At 48.4% G+C, this 18,146-nt stretch overlaps 5 protein-coding genes across 5 annotated transcripts; 2 read left to right on the top strand and 3 right to left on the bottom strand.

The window, feature by feature from the left end:
- Nucleotides 1-19: 19 nt before the first annotated feature.
- Nucleotides 20-1,175, bottom strand: BJ212DRAFT_1486605 (multicopper oxidase-domain-containing protein; the record flags this gene model as incomplete). Its single annotated transcript, XM_041341137.1, has 7 exons — nt 20-329; nt 380-407; nt 459-534; nt 588-746; nt 798-866; nt 917-968; nt 1,018-1,175. Coding segments are annotated over 7 exons (852 nt in total), but the record flags the coding sequence as incomplete, so codon positions are not given.
- A 2,259-nt stretch (nt 1,176-3,434) lies between these two features.
- Nucleotides 3,435-5,845, bottom strand: BJ212DRAFT_1544493 (laccase; the record flags this gene model as incomplete). The annotated part of the gene is made up of 12 exons (XM_041341863.1): nt 3,435-3,739; nt 3,790-3,854; nt 3,906-3,929; nt 3,985-4,133; nt 4,190-4,210; nt 4,293-4,998; nt 5,048-5,075; nt 5,127-5,202; nt 5,256-5,414; nt 5,467-5,531; nt 5,587-5,639; nt 5,688-5,845. 12 exons carry the CDS (start codon nt 5,843-5,845, stop codon nt 3,609-3,611), a joined length of 1,635 nt encoding a protein of 544 aa, XP_041187089.1. The 3' UTR covers nt 3,435-3,608.
- Nucleotides 5,846-7,755: 1,910 nt separating this feature from the next.
- On the bottom strand, nt 7,756-10,389 carry BJ212DRAFT_1284170 (uncharacterized protein; the record flags this gene model as incomplete). The annotated part of the gene is made up of 4 exons (XM_041331801.1): nt 7,756-8,418; nt 8,474-9,640; nt 9,695-9,781; nt 9,862-10,389. 4 exons carry the CDS (start codon nt 10,387-10,389, stop codon nt 7,756-7,758), a joined length of 2,445 nt encoding a protein of 814 aa, XP_041187088.1.
- Nucleotides 10,390-11,210: 821 nt separating this feature from the next.
- Nucleotides 11,211-12,796, top strand: BJ212DRAFT_885869 (NADP-dependent oxidoreductase domain-containing protein). The gene is made up of 4 exons (XM_041344272.1): nt 11,211-12,092; nt 12,149-12,387; nt 12,451-12,571; nt 12,624-12,796. The coding sequence occupies exons 1-4, from the start codon at nt 11,610-11,612 to the stop codon at nt 12,630-12,632; spliced, it is 852 nt and encodes a 283-aa protein (XP_041187087.1). The 5' UTR covers nt 11,211-11,609; the 3' UTR covers nt 12,633-12,796.
- A 2,240-nt stretch (nt 12,797-15,036) lies between these two features.
- Nucleotides 15,037-18,139, top strand: BJ212DRAFT_1449708 (adaptin N terminal region-domain-containing protein; the record flags this gene model as incomplete). Its single annotated transcript, XM_041338739.1, has 13 exons — nt 15,037-15,058; nt 15,110-15,138; nt 15,187-15,258; nt 15,284-15,459; nt 15,508-15,649; nt 15,707-15,880; nt 15,940-16,271; nt 16,319-16,628; nt 16,680-16,895; nt 16,950-17,247; nt 17,297-17,829; nt 17,883-17,975; nt 18,032-18,139. 13 exons carry the CDS (start codon nt 15,037-15,039, stop codon nt 18,137-18,139), a joined length of 2,505 nt encoding a protein of 834 aa, XP_041187086.1.
- Between the last annotated feature and the right edge of the window lie 7 nt (nt 18,140-18,146).

The raw sequence follows: 18,146 nt of genomic DNA, 5'->3' as shown, positions 1-18,146 counted from the left end.
GTATCCAGTAGTTATCCACCGGTTGATCGGCTATCAGAACCACAGAGTAGCGCTGACCCGCAAGAATCGTGAGCTCATCTACCACCACAGGTTCGGTCAGCTGTCCATCCGCTTCGATGACTGTAAGGTTGTGGCCATCGATGGAGAACAGGAACTCGGAGTCACAGGACATTGCAACCAGCCGCATGCGATATCGCTTTCCCTGTGCGATGCTGATCACAGCAAGATTAGACGCGGGCCCACCTGCATAACGACCCAGTCCATTAATAAGCGTGGAGTTGGCGGTGGTACCTATGATGTGGCTCAAGACGGGGGCCACGACGTGATACCTAGCGACGCTACTTTAATCGGGCAGGTTACGGATGTACCTAAAACTCACCAGTCGGAAAGTGTGATCACGGTGCTCGCTGGTAACACATGACAGTCAGAGGGTTAACATGAACCAATTATTCGCTCACCGTCGTCGACATCATACATGTATCCCAAAGGGTCATCAGGATCATAGATCACCAGGGCTCCCCTCAGACCATCACACTGTTCCACACGTCAGTCCCCCACTGCATGCACAAATTTCGAGAGCTACTTACATATTGGACGGAATAATGACTATGATACCAGTAAGTGCCTGCTTGGTTCGGGGCGGAGAATGAGTGTAAGAAAGAGTGGTTCTGTGCGATGGGGCATTGTGTGACGAAGGACGTCCCGTCCGCATAATTCGTCCCATTCTGGAAGATACCGTGCCAGTGCTGCGCAAATAAGATTAATTAAGAAATGCGCGGGTGATTGGCACTGCTTACGACGCTGGTACTCTTGAACATTGACTCGTCTTTGAGCTCGTTCACTACCTCAATAGCAAAGTTATCTCCCTATCGTGAGGTAGCGCTGGTGCACGACAAGGAGGTCGACGGGAGCTCACCTTCTGGGCTGCAATCAATGGTCCAGGGAACCATTCGTTGACAACAGTTGCTCTGTTAAAGATCAGGAGCAAGCTTGGAGTGTCGTGGCGATAGACCTCACGCGCGTTCGAAGCCATCGGGAGCGATGACCTTATTACCTATGGTTATTGTAGTTTTGGGGCCGAGTACGGCGGTCTGAGGGTAGGACTGTGAGCGAGATACTATAGATACAGCATTAATCGATGAAATGAGAGAAGCGAATACGATAGGAATAATCATCGTGATTATTCACGATAGGCCGTAGTGCTCTCACCCGGGAGAGTAGTGGCAATGCAGGTTAAGATGATGGTGAGGGACACATACCCCTCTGAGCTTTTATCTTGTACTACTTGCAGCGGTAGCCTCGAGTGTATCTCGATTCAAAGCAGCTGTACCTCGACTAATGTTAACCAGGGTGTGATCGCTCCACAATCAGTTGTTCAGCAATCCCCGGCGCCCTGAACATCTGAATTTCAACAGTGTACTGCTCTTGGAGTTAGCAACTATCTGCCGACGTATTGAAGAATGAAGGCGTACCACAATTGCAACCATGACTCGGAAAACATAAAATAAGTCGGACGGCTAGGACAGCCAGGTGGTCATAGATGTTCCACAGCAGTGCCAGTGTCAGGTTTCTACGTCAGTTGAAGGCAACTCTTCAAGCATAGGGAAAAAAAAATGCAGATAGTTAGTACTGGTCAGGTATGCTGTGCGAGAAAATCGGACTAGATTTTGTCTGGGAGGAATGGTCACATGCTGTAAAGGAGCTGAGTGCCAACCTGCTCGTGTCCTGGAACAGATCAAAGGAAACATGAATATCAAGTGTTCAGCAGCGTAGATAATTGTGATGATTACTCTGGAAGGACCGATGTCATCGCGGAGATTTGTGTTGTCTAACTGATACCGTCGCTGTGCGATGCGAAAGGAAACTGAGGGATCAGGCTGTAATCAGATGAGATCCTGGAAAGGTCTGGAGCAGGCATGTACCTTCATGGCTTCATTCTCATTCAGCAACGATCAAGATTTTGCTGTATGACGGATCAGCGATGCTAAAGTTGGACTTAGATGCTAACAATAATTCACTTCTCCTGTGGCCGTCGCAAGATTGCGCACCAGCATTGATAAAATAAATCATGTGGGCCAGGTTAGCTTGCAACCACAAATCAATACAACTTTTGGCACAGACCTGAGATGGGTAAGTGGATCCGAGGAATGGGTTAGAAACCGCCGGATGTGAATATTTCAATTGCGGCGTTGCACGGGAATGCAATGTACACCAAAGTCGATGTTGCGCCTTCCCTTGCAAAAATGGATTAGTAACATCATTGTATCGGCCCAGAGCTATGTCACAAAGCAACACGACAGCGGTATCGAGAGCGGAGACTGTTCTTCGAATATGGACATAATACCTCCAAACAGGAATAGCTTCGCTGTTAAACTAGGATTAGAACCTGGTTGCCGCAGGGTGTACTAGTGGTGGCCCGTCTGAACCTTGGTAATGGCCAACTGTGCACCAGACGCTCAAATGTCTCGGCAACGAATTTTGAAGGAGACGGCCAGCAGCGGCAAGCTTTATGATGGCTGTGCCGTAATTAAATGGCGCAAGTCGGGCACCATAAAGGATTGGACAACCGCGCATGTAATGAAATGGAGACTCCGTTCACGGAGTTGACAGGCTATGGTAGTTACTAGCAACAGTGATTGCGGCAGCAGACCAAAGCCAGTTGAGTTCCTCATGAACGACGTAGTTTCGAATCCAGTGGAATTGAAATTTGAGAAACTTCACAGACAGTCTTTGCTTAGCACTAGCGTGGACGTGGTCTGAGGATGTTCCAATCTCAATGGACCATTGAGTCGAAACCGGTGGCGTTATTGCAAACTAGCTGCTGTGTCTGGCGCTTCAAAGTTCAAAACTCCGCGCGTGATAAAGTACATCAACGCGATCCAAACTCCAGGTCCGCTATCTTATTGATTCCCGCACGGGCCGTTCGACTAGGCTGGGAAGGGAGCCTTGGGTATTGGACTTCTGAACCAGCGAAGATACTATGCATGTGGTGACAAGGCCTGACCTAATAATAGCCTGGGGTTACATGGGCGGAGTGGAGCATCAATAATATATATATAGGTCCCAGAATCCCTGATCAATGACTTCCGACACCCACTTTAGGACTTTAGGGTTTTGTCGGACGAGTTCGTTAAGGCACTGTACACTGAACAGCGGGAAACATAGAACTCACTGCGGAAACGAGAAAATAGATCGAGTATAGATAGAACAGTTAACCATACCCAAACTAGATACAGGCAAGTCTGTCTCGTGTATGAAGGGCGTGTTATTCGGACCCCAATTATATTACTCTAGTCAGATGTGCGACCTCCGCCAGAAAATTCACTAATTAAATTAAGATTCTCGGGCTTAAAGCAGTTGAATCCATAGCTAGGAAATGTAGTATCTTAACAGAAATCGTTGTATTTTAAAATAAACAAGTTTAACGAAGTTAGGCGGCTACTAATCATTCAAGCAAGGTCAACGCCAGTGACGGCACCTAGTTATGAAGGGGCAGAAATTAATTATAGCAGCACTGGAATACAAAGATACATTATCGGTATGCAGTTCATGCTGTAAACATGATGCCCCCAGGAAACGAAAATGATTATGATGTCGTTCTACCATATTTAGGGAAGGGGTGATGGTGGGAAGAGTTTAGTGGACATATTAGCTGCTTCTTCATAGGAAAAGCGACCTCCGCCCCCCAATTGCAAGGGTGATAAAGAGTGAAAGATTGGACACAACTGATCCCAGTCCTCTATAAAGCAGTTCAGCTATGAAAGTACTGCCTCTTCAAGCATGACTTACGTGGCACGGGATTCACATGTGCAGCGGTGTCCGAGGGACTTTCTGCCATTACCACGGCAAAACCGCTGAATACAAAGAATCAGTCATGTCTTTCACGAGAGCGTTGACAGACATACGCATCAAGGTGCCAGTCGATGTGGCTTTTGGCCCAGAGTTAGTACCATTCTTGGTGGCTGAAGAGAAATAATGACATACCAATGCAAGAACCACGGACCAGAATTATCGGTCGTCCATCGTATAACCATTTGTTGATTAGGGACGCCAGCGCTTACCACATCGCGGCGAACTGGGTTTACATAATTGAAAGTACTGTTGCCTGCGCTCTGTACAACATCGAAGGTGTGCTAATGATCGTCATCAGTACCAATCAAACATGTCATCGAAATCAAGGTGGACTTACCCCATGAAGGTGTATGGGATGCTGGTACAACATGGAACATAGATCAGACACATAAGGATCAAAGGAAAGGAAAAGACGCACGGGTCCACCTGGTACCGGTTACTATTGACAGTGTCAACTCCACCACTTTATTGGCTCCTAGAACGATTACACTCCCGTTTGGGAGCAGCTGAGACGCGTCTTGAGCTCCACTGAGAATTTGGAGTAGAACAGGAACGGTGGGGGGTTTGAATGCGGTACCATTGACATAGAATGTTCCGTTGGGACTAGTAATCTGGAGGTTGAGGTTGATATCTGCGTTCCCGTACCCTGGAATTCCAGGAGCACCGGGATTGATCAGAGCATGCAAGTCGGTCTCTGCCAATTGGACCTGGGTTGTACTGACTGTGGTCGGGTCGACCTGCGGGGCGCCTTGATAGCGCAGGATAGCAGAGTTCGTTCCTCCCACGAAGGATGCACCCCCTAAATTAGGAAGACTGCGTATCCAGTAGTTATCCACCGGCTGATCGGCTACCAGAACCACAGAGTAGCGCTGACCCGCAAGAATCGTGAGCTCATCTACCACCACAGGTTCGGTCAGCTGTCCATCCGCTTCGATGACTGTAAGGTTGTGGCCATCGATGGAGAACTGGAAATTTGGGTCGCAGGACATTGCAACCAGCCGCATGCGATATCGCTTTCCCTGTGCGACACTGATCACAGCAAGATCAGACGCGGGTCCGCCTACATAACGACCCAGTCCATTGATGAGCGAAGAGTTGGCAGTGGTACCTATGATGTGGCGCAAGACTGGGGCCACGACGTGATACCTAGTAACGCTACTTTAATCGGCAGGTTACGGATGTACCTAAAACTCACCAGTCGGAAAGTGTGATTACCGTACTCGCTGGTAACATATGAGGGTCAGGGGGTTAATGTGAACCAATTATTCGCTCACCATCATCGACATCATACATGTATCCCAAGGGATCATCAGGATCATAGATCACCAGGGCTCCCCTCAGACCATCACACTGTTCCACACGTCAGTCCTCCGCTGCGTGCGCAAAATTCAAGAGCTGCTTACATATTGGACGGAATAATGACTATGATACCAGTAAGTGCCTGCTTGGTTCGGGGCGGAGAATGAGTGTAAGAAAGAGTGGTTCTGTGCGATGGGGCATTGTGTGACGAAGGACGTCCCGTCCGCATAATTCGTCCCATTCTGGAAGATACCGTGCCAGTGCTGCGGCAAATAAGATTAATTAAGAAATGCGCGGGTGATTGGCACTGCTTACGACGCTGGTACTCTTGAACATTGACTCGTCTTTGAGCTCGTTCACTACCTCAATAGCAAAGTTATCTCCCTATTGTGAGGTCAGCGCTGGTGCACGACAAGGAGGTCGACGGGAGCTCACCTTCTGGGCTGCAATCAATGGTCCCAGGGAACATGCCGTTGACAACAGTTGCTCTGTTAAAGATCAGGAGCGAGCTTGGAGTGTCGTGGCGATAGACTCACGCGCGTTCGAAGCCATCGGGAGCGATGACCTTATTACCTATGGTTATTGTAGTTTGGGGGCCGAGTACGGCGGGCTGAGAGTAAGACTGTGAACGGGATACTATAGATACAGCATTAATCGATGAAATGAGAGAAGCGATTAAGATAGGAATAATCATCGTGGTTATTCACGATAGGCCGTAGTGCTCGCACCCGGGAGAGTAATAAGAAGTAAGATAAGATGATGATGATGAGGGACACATACCCCTCTGAGCTTTTATCTTGCAGCGGTAGCCTCTAGTGTATCCCGATTCAAAGCAGCTGTACCTCGACTGGTGATGACTCCATAAACAGTTGCTCAACAATCATCAGCTCTCCGGACATCTGAATTTCAACAGTGTACTGCTCTTAGAGTTAGCAACCACCTGCCGACACATAGCAGAATGGTGGCGTACCACAATTGCATTATAGAACCATGACTCGAATAACATAAAATAAGACAGACGGCCAGGACAACCAGGTGGTCGCGAATGTCCTATAGCAGTGCCGGTGTCAGGTTGCTACGTCAGTTCAACGCAACTCTTCAAGCATAGTAAAAAAAGAATATTGATGGTTAGTGCTGGTCAAGCATGCCATGCGAGAAATCGAACTAGATGTTGTCAGGAAGAAATGGTCACACGCTGTAAGGGAGGCGACCTGGAACTGATCAAAGTAGATATAGATGTCATCTGTGTTAGGCAGCGTGAATGATAACTATAATGACTACTCTGAAAGGACCAATGTCATCGCGGAGGTTTTGTGCCGTCTAACCGATACCGTCGCTGTGTGATGCGGAAGGAAAAAACTGAAGGCAGTGATCAGACGTGATCCTAGGAAGGCCCGGAGTATGTATGTGCCTTTGTGCCTTCATTTTCATTCAGTAACTTGCTGTATGGCGGATCAGCTTGGGGAACATCGATGCTAAAGTTAGATGCAGACAACAGCTTACTGGAGATATGAGATGTTGACAACGTTTACTTCTCGTGTAGCTATCGCAAGATTGCGCACACTAGCATTGGTAGAATAAATCATGTGGGCCGGATTAGCTCGCCACCAAAAAGAAGTCCAATTTTTAGCACAGACCTGAAGACGGGAAATCAGAGGAAAGTGGTCGGAAATCGTCGGATGTAAAGGAGACTGTTCTTCGAAGATGGAAACAGTGCCTCAAAACAGGAATAGCCCCATTGTTAAACTAGGATTAGGGGCTGGTTGCCGCAGGAGGCACTAGTGGTGGCTCATCTGAACCTTGGCAATGGCCGACTGTGCACCAGACGCTCAAATGACTCGGCACCGAATTTTGAAGGGCGGCCAGCGGCGGCAAGCTTTAATGATGGTCGTGGTGCGACCATCGCGATGAAGAAGGTTGTGTCATTCTTGAATGATGCAAGTCAGGCTGAAGTGTCCATAAAGGATTGGATCAGCCATGTACATCATAATGAAATGGAGACTCCGTTCACAGAGCTGGCAGGCTATGGTAGTTGCTAGACAGACAGTTGTGTTCCTCTTGGTCAATGTACTTTCGAACCTATGGTGGACTTAGCACTAGCGTGGATGTGAGTCGAAACCAGTGCAAAGTTCAAACTAACTGCCGAGTCTCCCGCTTTAAAGTTCTCGCGGCATGCGTTGCATGACGTCAGCGCCTCGCTGCTGCTCCCAAAATGAGTTGAACCAGAACGTCCAGGAACGATTCCTGGCGTTGCATTGGAACGTTGATGTTTGATCGCCGCTGACTGTAGACGAGTAGGTTTCCCTATTATGTAATAGAGCGTCCTCCACATTGCATTCCTCGACGACTGATTTCATCTTCTATTCGTCATATGCATTCTACTAGCTGGTAACAGATCATAGTAAATGGAGATGCAACTCTTCGCAGAACAAATAACACAACGATGATGACAAGAATCTGATAACTTAGTAGCAAGTCGCCAAAGTGAAACGATAAGATACACAAGGAGAACGAAATAACAACAATTCGTCCAGACAAAATACCATGGTAATACACTCTGAATCATGAAAACAAGATTGAGCTCACAGAACGAAATCAATCAACTCAGAACCACCGAGCCCATTTCCCCGGACTCGGCATGTTCGGGCTCTCGTACAACAGACCGCGTCGGCCTTCAAATAATCCAATCGGGCTCTCTTGCATCCCTTTTGCGCCAAGCCGCGCCAGCTCCTCATCAAGGATTGCCCCTGGATCATGCGGATCAAATATAGACTTTGATCCAGGCGTACGGAATGGCGACTCTGCGGAGGAACTGTGCGTAGGAAAGACCAGCTTCTTGGGCGTTACAGGCGGGAACAAGATAGAGGTATCTTTATGATGATGTCCATGCGCATGCGTGCCGCGCTTGCACGACGGTGTGCGGATATTCTCGGTATCAAATACAGCAGGGTTAATCCCATCGTCCGGGTGGAAGGTGGCGGAGGGGGGTGGATCGAGATTGAATTTGTAATGCGCGAGGCTTGCGGAGGGACTCATGTGGAGGCCTTTATGAGACAAGGGCGTGCGAATGGGTGAGAGTTGTACAGTATTGCTGCCACCCCTACGAGGAGGCGTCGAAGGACGAGGAGGGGGCGTCATAGGTCGGTGTGATGTAGAGGTTGGCAACATGGGCGGAGGACAACCCTTAGCAGGTGGCTTAGCTTTCTTGGATTTGCCACGACGGTCAAGCGTAGGAGATACCGGCACGGGAGGCAGTCCAATGGATTTCTGCACAAACACAGTCTATAATCAGGAAAAACACGGACAAGAGGAATGTGCGCACCTTCGGAGGTGTTTTGGGAGGTGGTAAACTTGCCTTTGAGTTGCGTCTATCAGTATCAAGTAGAGTAATTCCAGACTCTAGCGGAGGGGTTGACTCGATGCGAGGGCTCATGCCGCCATCAAGGTTAAAAAAGAGGTGATCCTCAGAGGACAACTGGGGACTGGAAGAACTTTTACTCGGCGAGAGGCCGGGTAGGGAGGAAGGGGGGATCGGTGACGTCTGCGCCACATCAGAGCTCTTGACGGCAGATGATGATGAACTAGTACGAGCGTAACTCGACGATGGTGGTAAGGGAGGAAATATGACATCGGCAGGCAGCTGTACACAGTTTTGATAGTAAGGTTGGTGATGGGCAGAACTGCGAGGAGGAAAAAGAGGGAGGAGTTGCGAATATGGCACAAGGGTTGGCAGAGCGGAGCCTGAGAATGCAGGAGTCGTCTCTTGTACAGGCGAGCTTGTCGGCGGTTCAACAGGTGCAGGTGCAGCACCTTTCTTCTGTCGTTTCGTTTTGCGACCAGACGCCGATTCTTCCGCTGCGCGCTTCTTAGGAGCAGTCTTCTTGTTGACTTCCTTAATTTCCGCGCAGAATTCTTTCCTGAAACCACCATCAGTGAAACACTCGAGATCGCAGTCCCAAATCGCCCAGAGCGTGCGCCCAACACTGCGATCACGGGGGACCTTACGGAAGCATATGGTTGTACTGAGGACATGACGAATAGAGTTCATCCACGTCATTTCGCTTCGGTTGTAATACGGATACACGATCGTAATCCAATCGTAAAGCTCCTGTAGGGTGAGCCGATGATCTGGCGAAGAAAGTATTGCTTGGCCGATAAGGGCCGCATACGAGAGGTCTGGTTTCTTCATAGAATATGGACCGGGAGGAAGGGTATATGGAAGATTTTCGTAATCATCTTCATCTGGGAGGGGACCCATGGGGCCAGGCGATGACACAAGGTTGACAATAGGTTTAGAGGGCGTCGCGAACGGAGAAGATTGAGGTGGAGAGGATGAAGGCAGAGGCGACTTGTAATAGGCGTTGCGGCGGGGGGTGATAAAGTTCGCATTTGAAGTGTCTGCAACACTCGCCGTATGTGGCTGATCGAATATCGAGCAAGAACTGTGGCGCGTGGGAGTTGGTGACTGGTCTCGGGGGGTGTAAGAACCCTTGAAGCGAATTTGTATTCATTGTAATTGTCAAGAATTGAAATTTGAACATACCCTTTTGAGACGTGAAGGATGCTCTACGGTATCATAATCTCTATAATACTTGCGGTGCTGAGGAGTGACAGGAAGGGGAAGTTCATCCTCGTGGTTGTCCTTGAATGCAGCAGTGTACGTAAGTGACAGCAACAACGAAAATGGCGCGCTATATAGATGGCACACACCAATGAGGCTATATTGGTAGAGGAATCAGATTGATCCAAGGATGGGACGCGTCGTAAATCGCGTGATTGCATGAACGCGTCAAGGCTGAAAGCTGTGCTTGCAGGGGATGGAGAAGGTGCATTGCGGTCCTTGTCTTTCTTTCCCCGCTTATCGCGCTTTATTTTTCGGCTCCTTCTCTCGAGGATCATTTCCATGCTGTCCATATGACGGAGCGAGATAGCAGGCTCCACGGGCTCAGATTTGACAGGCGTGGAAGGGGGTGGTGTTTGGGAAGCAGTAGACGTGTTTTGACGCGAATTTGAGCTGGAATGAGAGCAGGAGCGAGATTTGCCAAGAACAGAAGCAATACTCTGTTGTGCATCTGCAGACTCTGCAGAAAAAACGCGAAGAGTCTTCGCGTCTTGAGTAGTCAAAAATTGACGCATTTGGTCGCTATGACGGCTCAGATCGTCGCGGGTCAAACCAATTTTCTGCAACAGGTTGGATATCGGTGAAATAGGTTTCGCGGGTTGTTCAACATCCGCCATTGCGGTTTAGAAAAAAGTACAAAAGATATGGTCAGGCAAGACTATAGGAGGAGTGAAAGTGATTAGCAGTTACCAAGGCGGAGTTTCAACGCTCTTGTGCATTTTTGTTCATCATCCACTCTCGCGATCTCAGCCTGAACATATTTAGATTCTTCTGCAGGGTCTATGCCAACATTAACCGTGAGCACACTATGTAGTCTCCATCGCTCGTCTTCGAGCTTAGTTCAAGCTTAGTCCCTTGCAGGATGTTTCAGTCGACATTGAAATGCCCTCATGGACTTGCAGTTCTGGATCATACAGCACAAGTGGAATTCGAATGTCTCACAATTACGGCTCATAGGTCCACACCGCAGAGATGTTCACACACATCTTTCTCATTAATACACTTTGGTGAAGCTTGGGTATGTAAGGCCGTCGTTTGATTCGACCTTCTTTTCTCTTTACTTCCACTTGCTTCATTGGTTTTGACCTCTAATTTTATGTAGTATTCGGTAATTAAACCACGAGATTGTACGCTCTAACGATTCTGGAATATCTTCGACTACCTGGACTTGCTCTCACGAGGTTTTGTTTGGATTCGAGTGTGAGGACCATCTCATTTTGTGCGCGTTTACGACGTCTTGGATCCATCACGGCACTTGTTCACTTGACGGAGTATGAGTCTACTAATGTGAACCAAAGTTAACACTGTCTCAAAGTTTGGGATAGCGAGCTTATGACAAGACCATTCCAAATACCCCAAAGGACTCCACTGAGGCCATAAACGATATGCTGGCACAGATTGCCACTATCATTCGACCAAGAACCACTTCCTGGACCACGCGATGTGCTACGCAAATGATGTTTCTCTGACTTCTCGCGTGTGTCGGACACTGAAGAAGAATTCAATACTGACCCGTGACCAAACAGTGGCCCTAACTGTTCTATATAAAGATTTAGGAGACTGACTTGCCTAGTCTTCCTCTTTTTCTTCCCTCGGTCCTTCGGAAGTCATCATGCTGATCGGCGGCGGTCCGCTCCTAAAAAGCTTGGTAATCTAAGCATCAGATAGGAGATATAGCACTGGCCCGATGACCTCACTGGTGGGTCTCCGGTCAAGTTACACGGAGTCCCATCCATGCGCAATAGACAGATACGGCATCCCCCTGAAGGTATAAGTGCCATCACTTCACAGTCTTTCACAGATCTCGTCGACTTGGGCTTCACTTCACACGGACAGTATGGCGATTTCCATTCTCACTCTCAACGACGGCAATCAAGTCCCCTGGATCGCATTTGGTACCGGTACAGCACTGTTTCAGCAAGACGTACAGAACACTGTCGAAACCGCCATTGCCAACGGTTTCACGCACCTCGATGGTGCTCAGATGTACGAGAATGAAGAGAGCTTGGGCGCCGGCATCAAGGCGTCCGGCATGCCCCGCTCTGCACTCTTCGTCACCACTAAGCTCCATCGTCTGCAGCCCGGCCAGACTGCCAAGACCGCGCTGCACGTATCGCTGAAGAAGCTTGGTTTGGAGTACGTGGATTTGTATCTCGTGCACGTGCCCGGCCACCATGCGGGCCACCTGAAGGAGGTGTGGAAGTCGATGGAAGAGTGCAAGAGGGAAGGACTATCGAAGTCTATTGGAGTGTCAAATTTCGAAGTTGAACACTTAGAAGAGATCTTAGAGGGCGCTGAGTTTCCGCCTTCGGTCAACCAGGTGAGCCAAATCACATCAGTGTCAGTATTGTTTTTGACAATCCCCCCCCCCGAAAGATTGAGATTCACCCGTATGTGTGGAAGTCCTTACAAGCTGTGATCGCGTTGCATAAACAACACAACATCGTCACGTCCTCTTTTGGTGGCCTATCACCACTCTTCCGCGCATCAGGAGGACCCTTGGACCCCATAATCGAGAAAATCCGGGCACGTCTCGAGTCTACTCGAGGAGAGCCTGTGTCAGTTGGACACGTGCTCAACAAGTGGTTGCAGCAATATGGTTTTTTGGTCGTGACGTAAGTTTCGTTCGTTTTGGGTGTGCTGCATAATGTGCCATCGGCTCACACAGTATTTATCAGCACTTCGACCAAGGCGGATAGGATGAGAGAGTATCTTGATACAGCCAACGTTCCGCAGTTGACGGCCGAGGAAATTGAGTTGATTGAGAATGCTGGAGCGCAACGTCACCAGAAAATTTTCGTATGTTTGATCCCTGGAGGATCACTACAGTACTGATCAAGATTCTTTACAGTCGAACTGACATCTTTAGGGTGCAGTTGTCACTCGGTCAGCAGTGACCGTCCTGCGTACAGGCAAGGAAGGGAAAGCAGGCAGATAGCGAAACACAACTGTCTTCTTAACATCATTGTAATTCAACGCGACAATAAATGCACCAGCTAGCGTATCACAACACCCCTACTAGCACCCATGCAGCTGCTCCTTCGTTAAACTCTCCCCTAACAACTTCAATGAAGTCACCAATTTGATGGATTCTGGAACTTGCAAGCTTAGTCAGCAGTGCGGCGTGCTGCTACTCATTGCCTGGCTTGCTTTCTGTCAGATATATACCCAGCCGAATCACATGACAACATGAACATGAATACCGGATCATCCTCATAGATGGTAGTACTCAGTCTTGTCCTTGTTGACGATATCCCTCATAGAATGTATCTCGCTTGTGAGTCACTGGTTCAACTGGTCAAGATTGAAATGACCATGGGCTGCAGTCGCCAATTCTTTGTTGAATTCGGATGTCTCATAATTGCCGTCTATGTCACATGAAGGTCACATATATATAGGGCCGTCGTTCGATGCAACCTTCTTTTCTCTATATTGCCACTTGCCTCACTCGTTTTGACCTCCAACATCATATACCCGGGCCTTTTTGGTATTCGATGAGACAAAGCCAAACAACAGACTTCGATCTAACAAAGTCTTGAGCATGCAACTTGCACTACCTAGATTCCAACCGTCTCGCTCTCTTTGCTTCTTTAAATCCACCTGATTCTCCTGCATAACCCATGCATGTCGATCCCATAGTCGAACTCTCCTTGTCAAGACCTCATTTTGACGATCTCGTTTACCCGGCATTTCTTTCCATTTTGTCCTCTTCTCAAGTATCGCTCTGGCTTCGGATCTAGTATCGACAGTTTACCATGGACCGAACCCGATGTACCTTGCTTTTGTGCGGTGATAGTTCCTATCCTTCCAAAGATGCCATTCCCTCGATCGGCATTGTCACACCGTATGCCCATTTACCATCTCTCTTCGACTTTCATTGTCCTTGCCATCCGACCTTTCATGATATCATCCGACCAAACATTGCACTTTAATTTACCTCCTCCGATTATCAGGCGCCTTTGTTGTCATCGACTCATCTCTATTATGCGAGGCGTGATTTCCAATGGACACGGAACTCGGATGTTTCACAGCCACAATATCTGTTTGGAGCACCCACCGAAGACCGCTGCGTGTAAAAGGCTGTCATTTTACTTAACTTCTTTTGCTTCACTCATTTCGACCTCAGACTTCCTACTGCGAAGCTTTCTCTAGTAGTCGACAGAATGATTCTAATGTGCGAACTTGGTACGAGGTAATCGATTTTCGGGATGCGACCTGGATAGGCGACCCGAATTTGCTCTCTCAAGATTGGACTTTGGTTTGAGTGAGAGGGGCACCTCACTCTCCGGTGTATTCTGCGACTGCCTTTCGTCCATCATTTCTTCGGTGACACCTGTTGGATTTTCTGCCTAGGCTATGGTCTAGTTTGTATCGACCTTCTAGTCGATCTCCACTTCCCGAAACTGTATTCTGAGTCCTGACGATCTCATTCATCCAGTGTCCCCTAGAAACCCGACCCACGTTCTCATCTACCACTGAGCCTATCCGCGAACATGAGGGAAATGTCAATCATATTTTCACTGAACCAAATTCTGGTATTACCGGCCAGTTTGAAATCGTTGATGTTGGCTCGCCAATATGGTTGTTTCCTAACATGGTTCCCATCCGACTCGATCACGATCTTTCACCATCGAAACCCACTGAGCTGCACGATCGATCTTCGTCAAACGCAAAGAGCGCTTTCAGTAATAGTCAGAATATGGTTTGACTTTTTCCAACGAGCTCCTGCCTTCAACTCATTTGTTACATTTGCGCGAGCTAGGCAGCTGACGTGACAAGTTCATTCCCTTGCTAAATTCACGTTCAAGACTCAAGAGAGGCCCAGGGTTGTTGTATTTCTGGAGCTCACAGAGCTGCGACTTCGCAGGTGTATGCTAAGGTATGAAGAAACAAAGTGTGTCGGGGTAGTGTGTATATCCGGAGGTCATTACCACTTGTCCGACGTATCTTGGTTTGTGATGCACTTTCCAAGCTCCCTAGTACGAATGAAGCCAAGTCGCGAATAAAATTAAGCATTGATCGCACTTCAGGATTTAAAGTATACCTAGCTAGCTTAGAGTGAGTGTGTTTATTACTGCTGGTATTTTAATTTTGTAGTCAGAAAAAGCAAGAGGGCGTTTTGAATACTTCTTTCTCATCGTTATCGATACCCTTCCAATGCATTGATCCTGTAGAGTCACGTCATAGATCACATAAGTCACGTCACATGTGTGACCTCTCAATATTGTGGTGAGTCTGACCTCGCTTCCAGTAAACGCGCAGCCATGGTGTACCACAATCTCAAGGGTGTGTGTCCTGAATGTCGGCTTGGAACTGTTTACTGAAGCATTCAGACAGCCCTGATCAAAGGAATAAGGGCCTGCAAGGTAGGTTTTTCAAATCCATGGTCTTGAAGTCACCTTAGATCCTTGCAGACCGTCGCGGATGAGCGGGCCCTGATCCAACAGGAATCAGCCGCCATCCGGGCGTCGTTCAGAGAGGAAGACGTGTACGCGCGACATAACAATATAGCAAAACTTGCTGTACATCCACATGCTGGGATCGCCTGCCCATTTCGGTCAGATAGAATGTCTGAAACTGGTCGCGAGCCCCCGATTCACGGATAAACGCTCTGGATATTTGGGTATCATGTTACTTTTGGACGAGAATCAAGAGGTCCTGACTCTCGTTACAAACTCGTTGAAGAAGTATGTGTCATATGTTATGATCCACTATCTCTGAAGTGACTGTCGCAGTGATATGAACCACTCCAATATGTATGTCGTTGGTTTGGGACTCTGCACGTTCGCAAACATAGCTTCTGAGGAAATGTCGCGAGATTTGGCAAATGAGATAGAGAAGCTTTTGGGCTCAAGTAACACTTACATTCGCAAAAAGGTGCGCACATTCTATATTCACATCGTGTTTCATGTTTAAGACTGGAATGTACTTCAGGCTGCTTTGTGTGCTCTTCGCGTCATCAAGAAGGTTCCTGACCTTACCGATCACTTTATCTCGAAAGCCAAGAATCTTCTCACTGATCGAAATCACGGCGTGCTACTTACAGCAATAACACTTACCATCGAAATGTGTCAGAACGACGAGAATTGTCTGAACGAATTCCGGAATGTAAGTGCTTTTTCTCGTGCTAGCAAACTTGTCATCATGGATTATTTACATGCTCGTAGGCTGTGCCGCTACTTGTTCGTAACCTGAAAGCCTTGGTCACCACTGGATACAGCCCCGAGCACGATGTCTCTGGTATCACAGACCCATTTTTGCAGGTCAAAGTCTTGCGATTACTTCGTCTGCTTGGCAGAGGCGATGCACGCGCTAGCGAGACCATGAATGATATTCTGGCGCAGGTTGCAACTAACACTGATTCGACTAAGAACGTCGGGAATTCGATATTATATGAAACTGTCCTGACGATCCTTGAGATCGAAGCGGATTCTGGTTTGCGTGTCATGGCTATCAACATTCTTGGCAAGTTTTTGGGTAACCGGGACAATAACATTCGGTCGGTTACAATTACTTTCTGAAGGCATATTTGCTTACTTCGCTCAGCTATGTCGCTTTGAACACTTTGAACAAAGTGGTTGGAATGGACACCAATGCAGTTCAGCGACACAGAAATATCATCCTAGACTGTCTGCGGGATGGCGATATATCCATCCGGCGGCGTGCTCTCGAATTGTCATATGCGCTCATCAATGAGCAAAACGTGCGGATCCTCATTCGCGAGCTGCTTGCTTTCCTTGAGGTTGCGGACGACGAGTTCAAGCTTGGCATGACAACACAGATATCACTCGCTGCAGAGCGATTCGCTCCAAACAAGCGGTGGCACATCGACACCGTACTTAGGGTGCTAAAATTGGCGAGTGGGTTCCCAACGTCTAAGGTATCTATTCACTCAAGTTCATGTTAGGCCGGAAACTTTGTCCGCGAGGAGATCCTGTCTGCTTTTATCCGTCTTGTCGCTCACACCCCAGAGTTGCAAGCGTACACATCGTCCAAGCTCTATACTGCCCTCCAGGATGACATCTCGCAGGAGTCATTAACACTGGCTGCTCTGTGGGTAATCGGTGAATATGGTGATCTGCTCTTCGACGGCGGCGTCGTGGACGAGGATCAGCCCAAGCAGGTCAGTAATAAACTCTGCGCCTGGAATTGAGAATTAATGAATTGCTTCTTTTAGATTACTGACAAGGACCTTTTCGATCTCCTGCTTACCACCCTCGACTCGCCCTACGCAAACTCCCTTACTCGTCAATTCCTCATGGCAAGTATCACCAAGTTGGCCTCCAGACCAACGACAAGTTCGCCACAACAGCAGCGGATTGCCGAGGTTCTTGCCAAGCACACCACTAGCCCAGAGCTGGAACTGCAACAACGCGCCGTTGAATTCGCCAGTCTATTCACCTTGGGCGAATTAAGGAGTGGCGTCCTAGAACGAATGCCACCTCCAGAGCTCAAAGCTACTGTAATGGGTATTGGTGCGTGGACTCTTAAATCTGACTTGACAACATTCTGACGTTTTCCCAGTCAGTGAAAATAAGCCCGTTGGGTCTACACAAGGTGGGAAGGATGCTGATCTTCTTGGCGATGAGGTGGCACCGCCGACGCCTGTCATCAACGGCCAGGCAACGCACAACAATCAAGACCTCCTCGCAGAGATCTTTGGCAGCAGTCCTGCTGCTCCGTCCCCGACGCCTGGTCGCACACCCTCTACTTCACCGCAACCCCAGAAAAGTAGTGTTCAAGATATTCTTGGTTTGTTTGACTCTTCCCCTTCCCCGGCATCGCCTGCTCCTGCTCCTTCCTCTGCTACATCCGCTTTTACCACCTTCTCTCCACAACCACAGAGCCAGGCGCCTCCTCGACCTTCTCCGCAACAACAGCACCCACCTGCGCCACGGCTGACTTCCTATACTGCCTATGATAAGCAGGAGCTCAAGATTACCCTTACACCTCAAACCTCAGCTGCGCGACCAGGTGTCGTCAACATCATGGCTCGCTTCCAAGTTTCCGGGTCCAACGCTGCTACCGGACTTAACTTTCAGGCTGCTGTTCCAAAGGTAAGGATCAAGAGCCAACAAGCTGGTGACCATCCCACTGAGCTGTTGTACAGTCACAACAACTGCAGATGCTTCCCATGTCAAATTCCGATATTCAACCAGGTACCACGGAAACTCAACAAATGCGTGTGGTGGCGCCGCCTGGTGTATGTATCCTTTGTTTCTTAATGTTAAAATCACTTTTCTGATTTTTATACAAAAGTCCAATATACGGCTACGGCTACGTGTATCATATACCCTTGCTGGTCAAGCAGTCCAAGACCAGATAGATTTCTCGGGTTTTCCGCCAGGGTTAACAGGTAGTGGTTAGCTTGTGG

This window comes from Suillus subaureus, assembly GCF_016647635.1.
Source record: "Suillus subaureus strain MN1 chromosome Unknown BJ212scaffold_56, whole genome shotgun sequence".
Classification (NCBI taxonomy): domain Eukaryota; kingdom Fungi; phylum Basidiomycota; class Agaricomycetes; order Boletales; family Suillaceae; genus Suillus; species Suillus subaureus.
Note: the sequence above shows the minus strand (reverse complement) of the source record. Positions and strands in the feature narration are given on the sequence as shown.

Coding starts and splice junctions, on each gene's coding strand:
- BJ212DRAFT_885869 (XM_041344272.1), top strand. CDS start 11,610: ATGGCGATTTCCATTCTCACTCTCAACGACGGCAATCAAGTCCCCTGG. Junction 12,093..12,148: donor TTCCGCCTTCGGTCAACCAG/GTGAGCCAAATC, acceptor CCCCCCCGAAAG/ATTGAGATTCACCCGTATGT. Junction 12,388..12,450: donor TATGGTTTTTTGGTCGTGAC/GTAAGTTTCGTT, acceptor AGTATTTATCAG/CACTTCGACCAAGGCGGATA.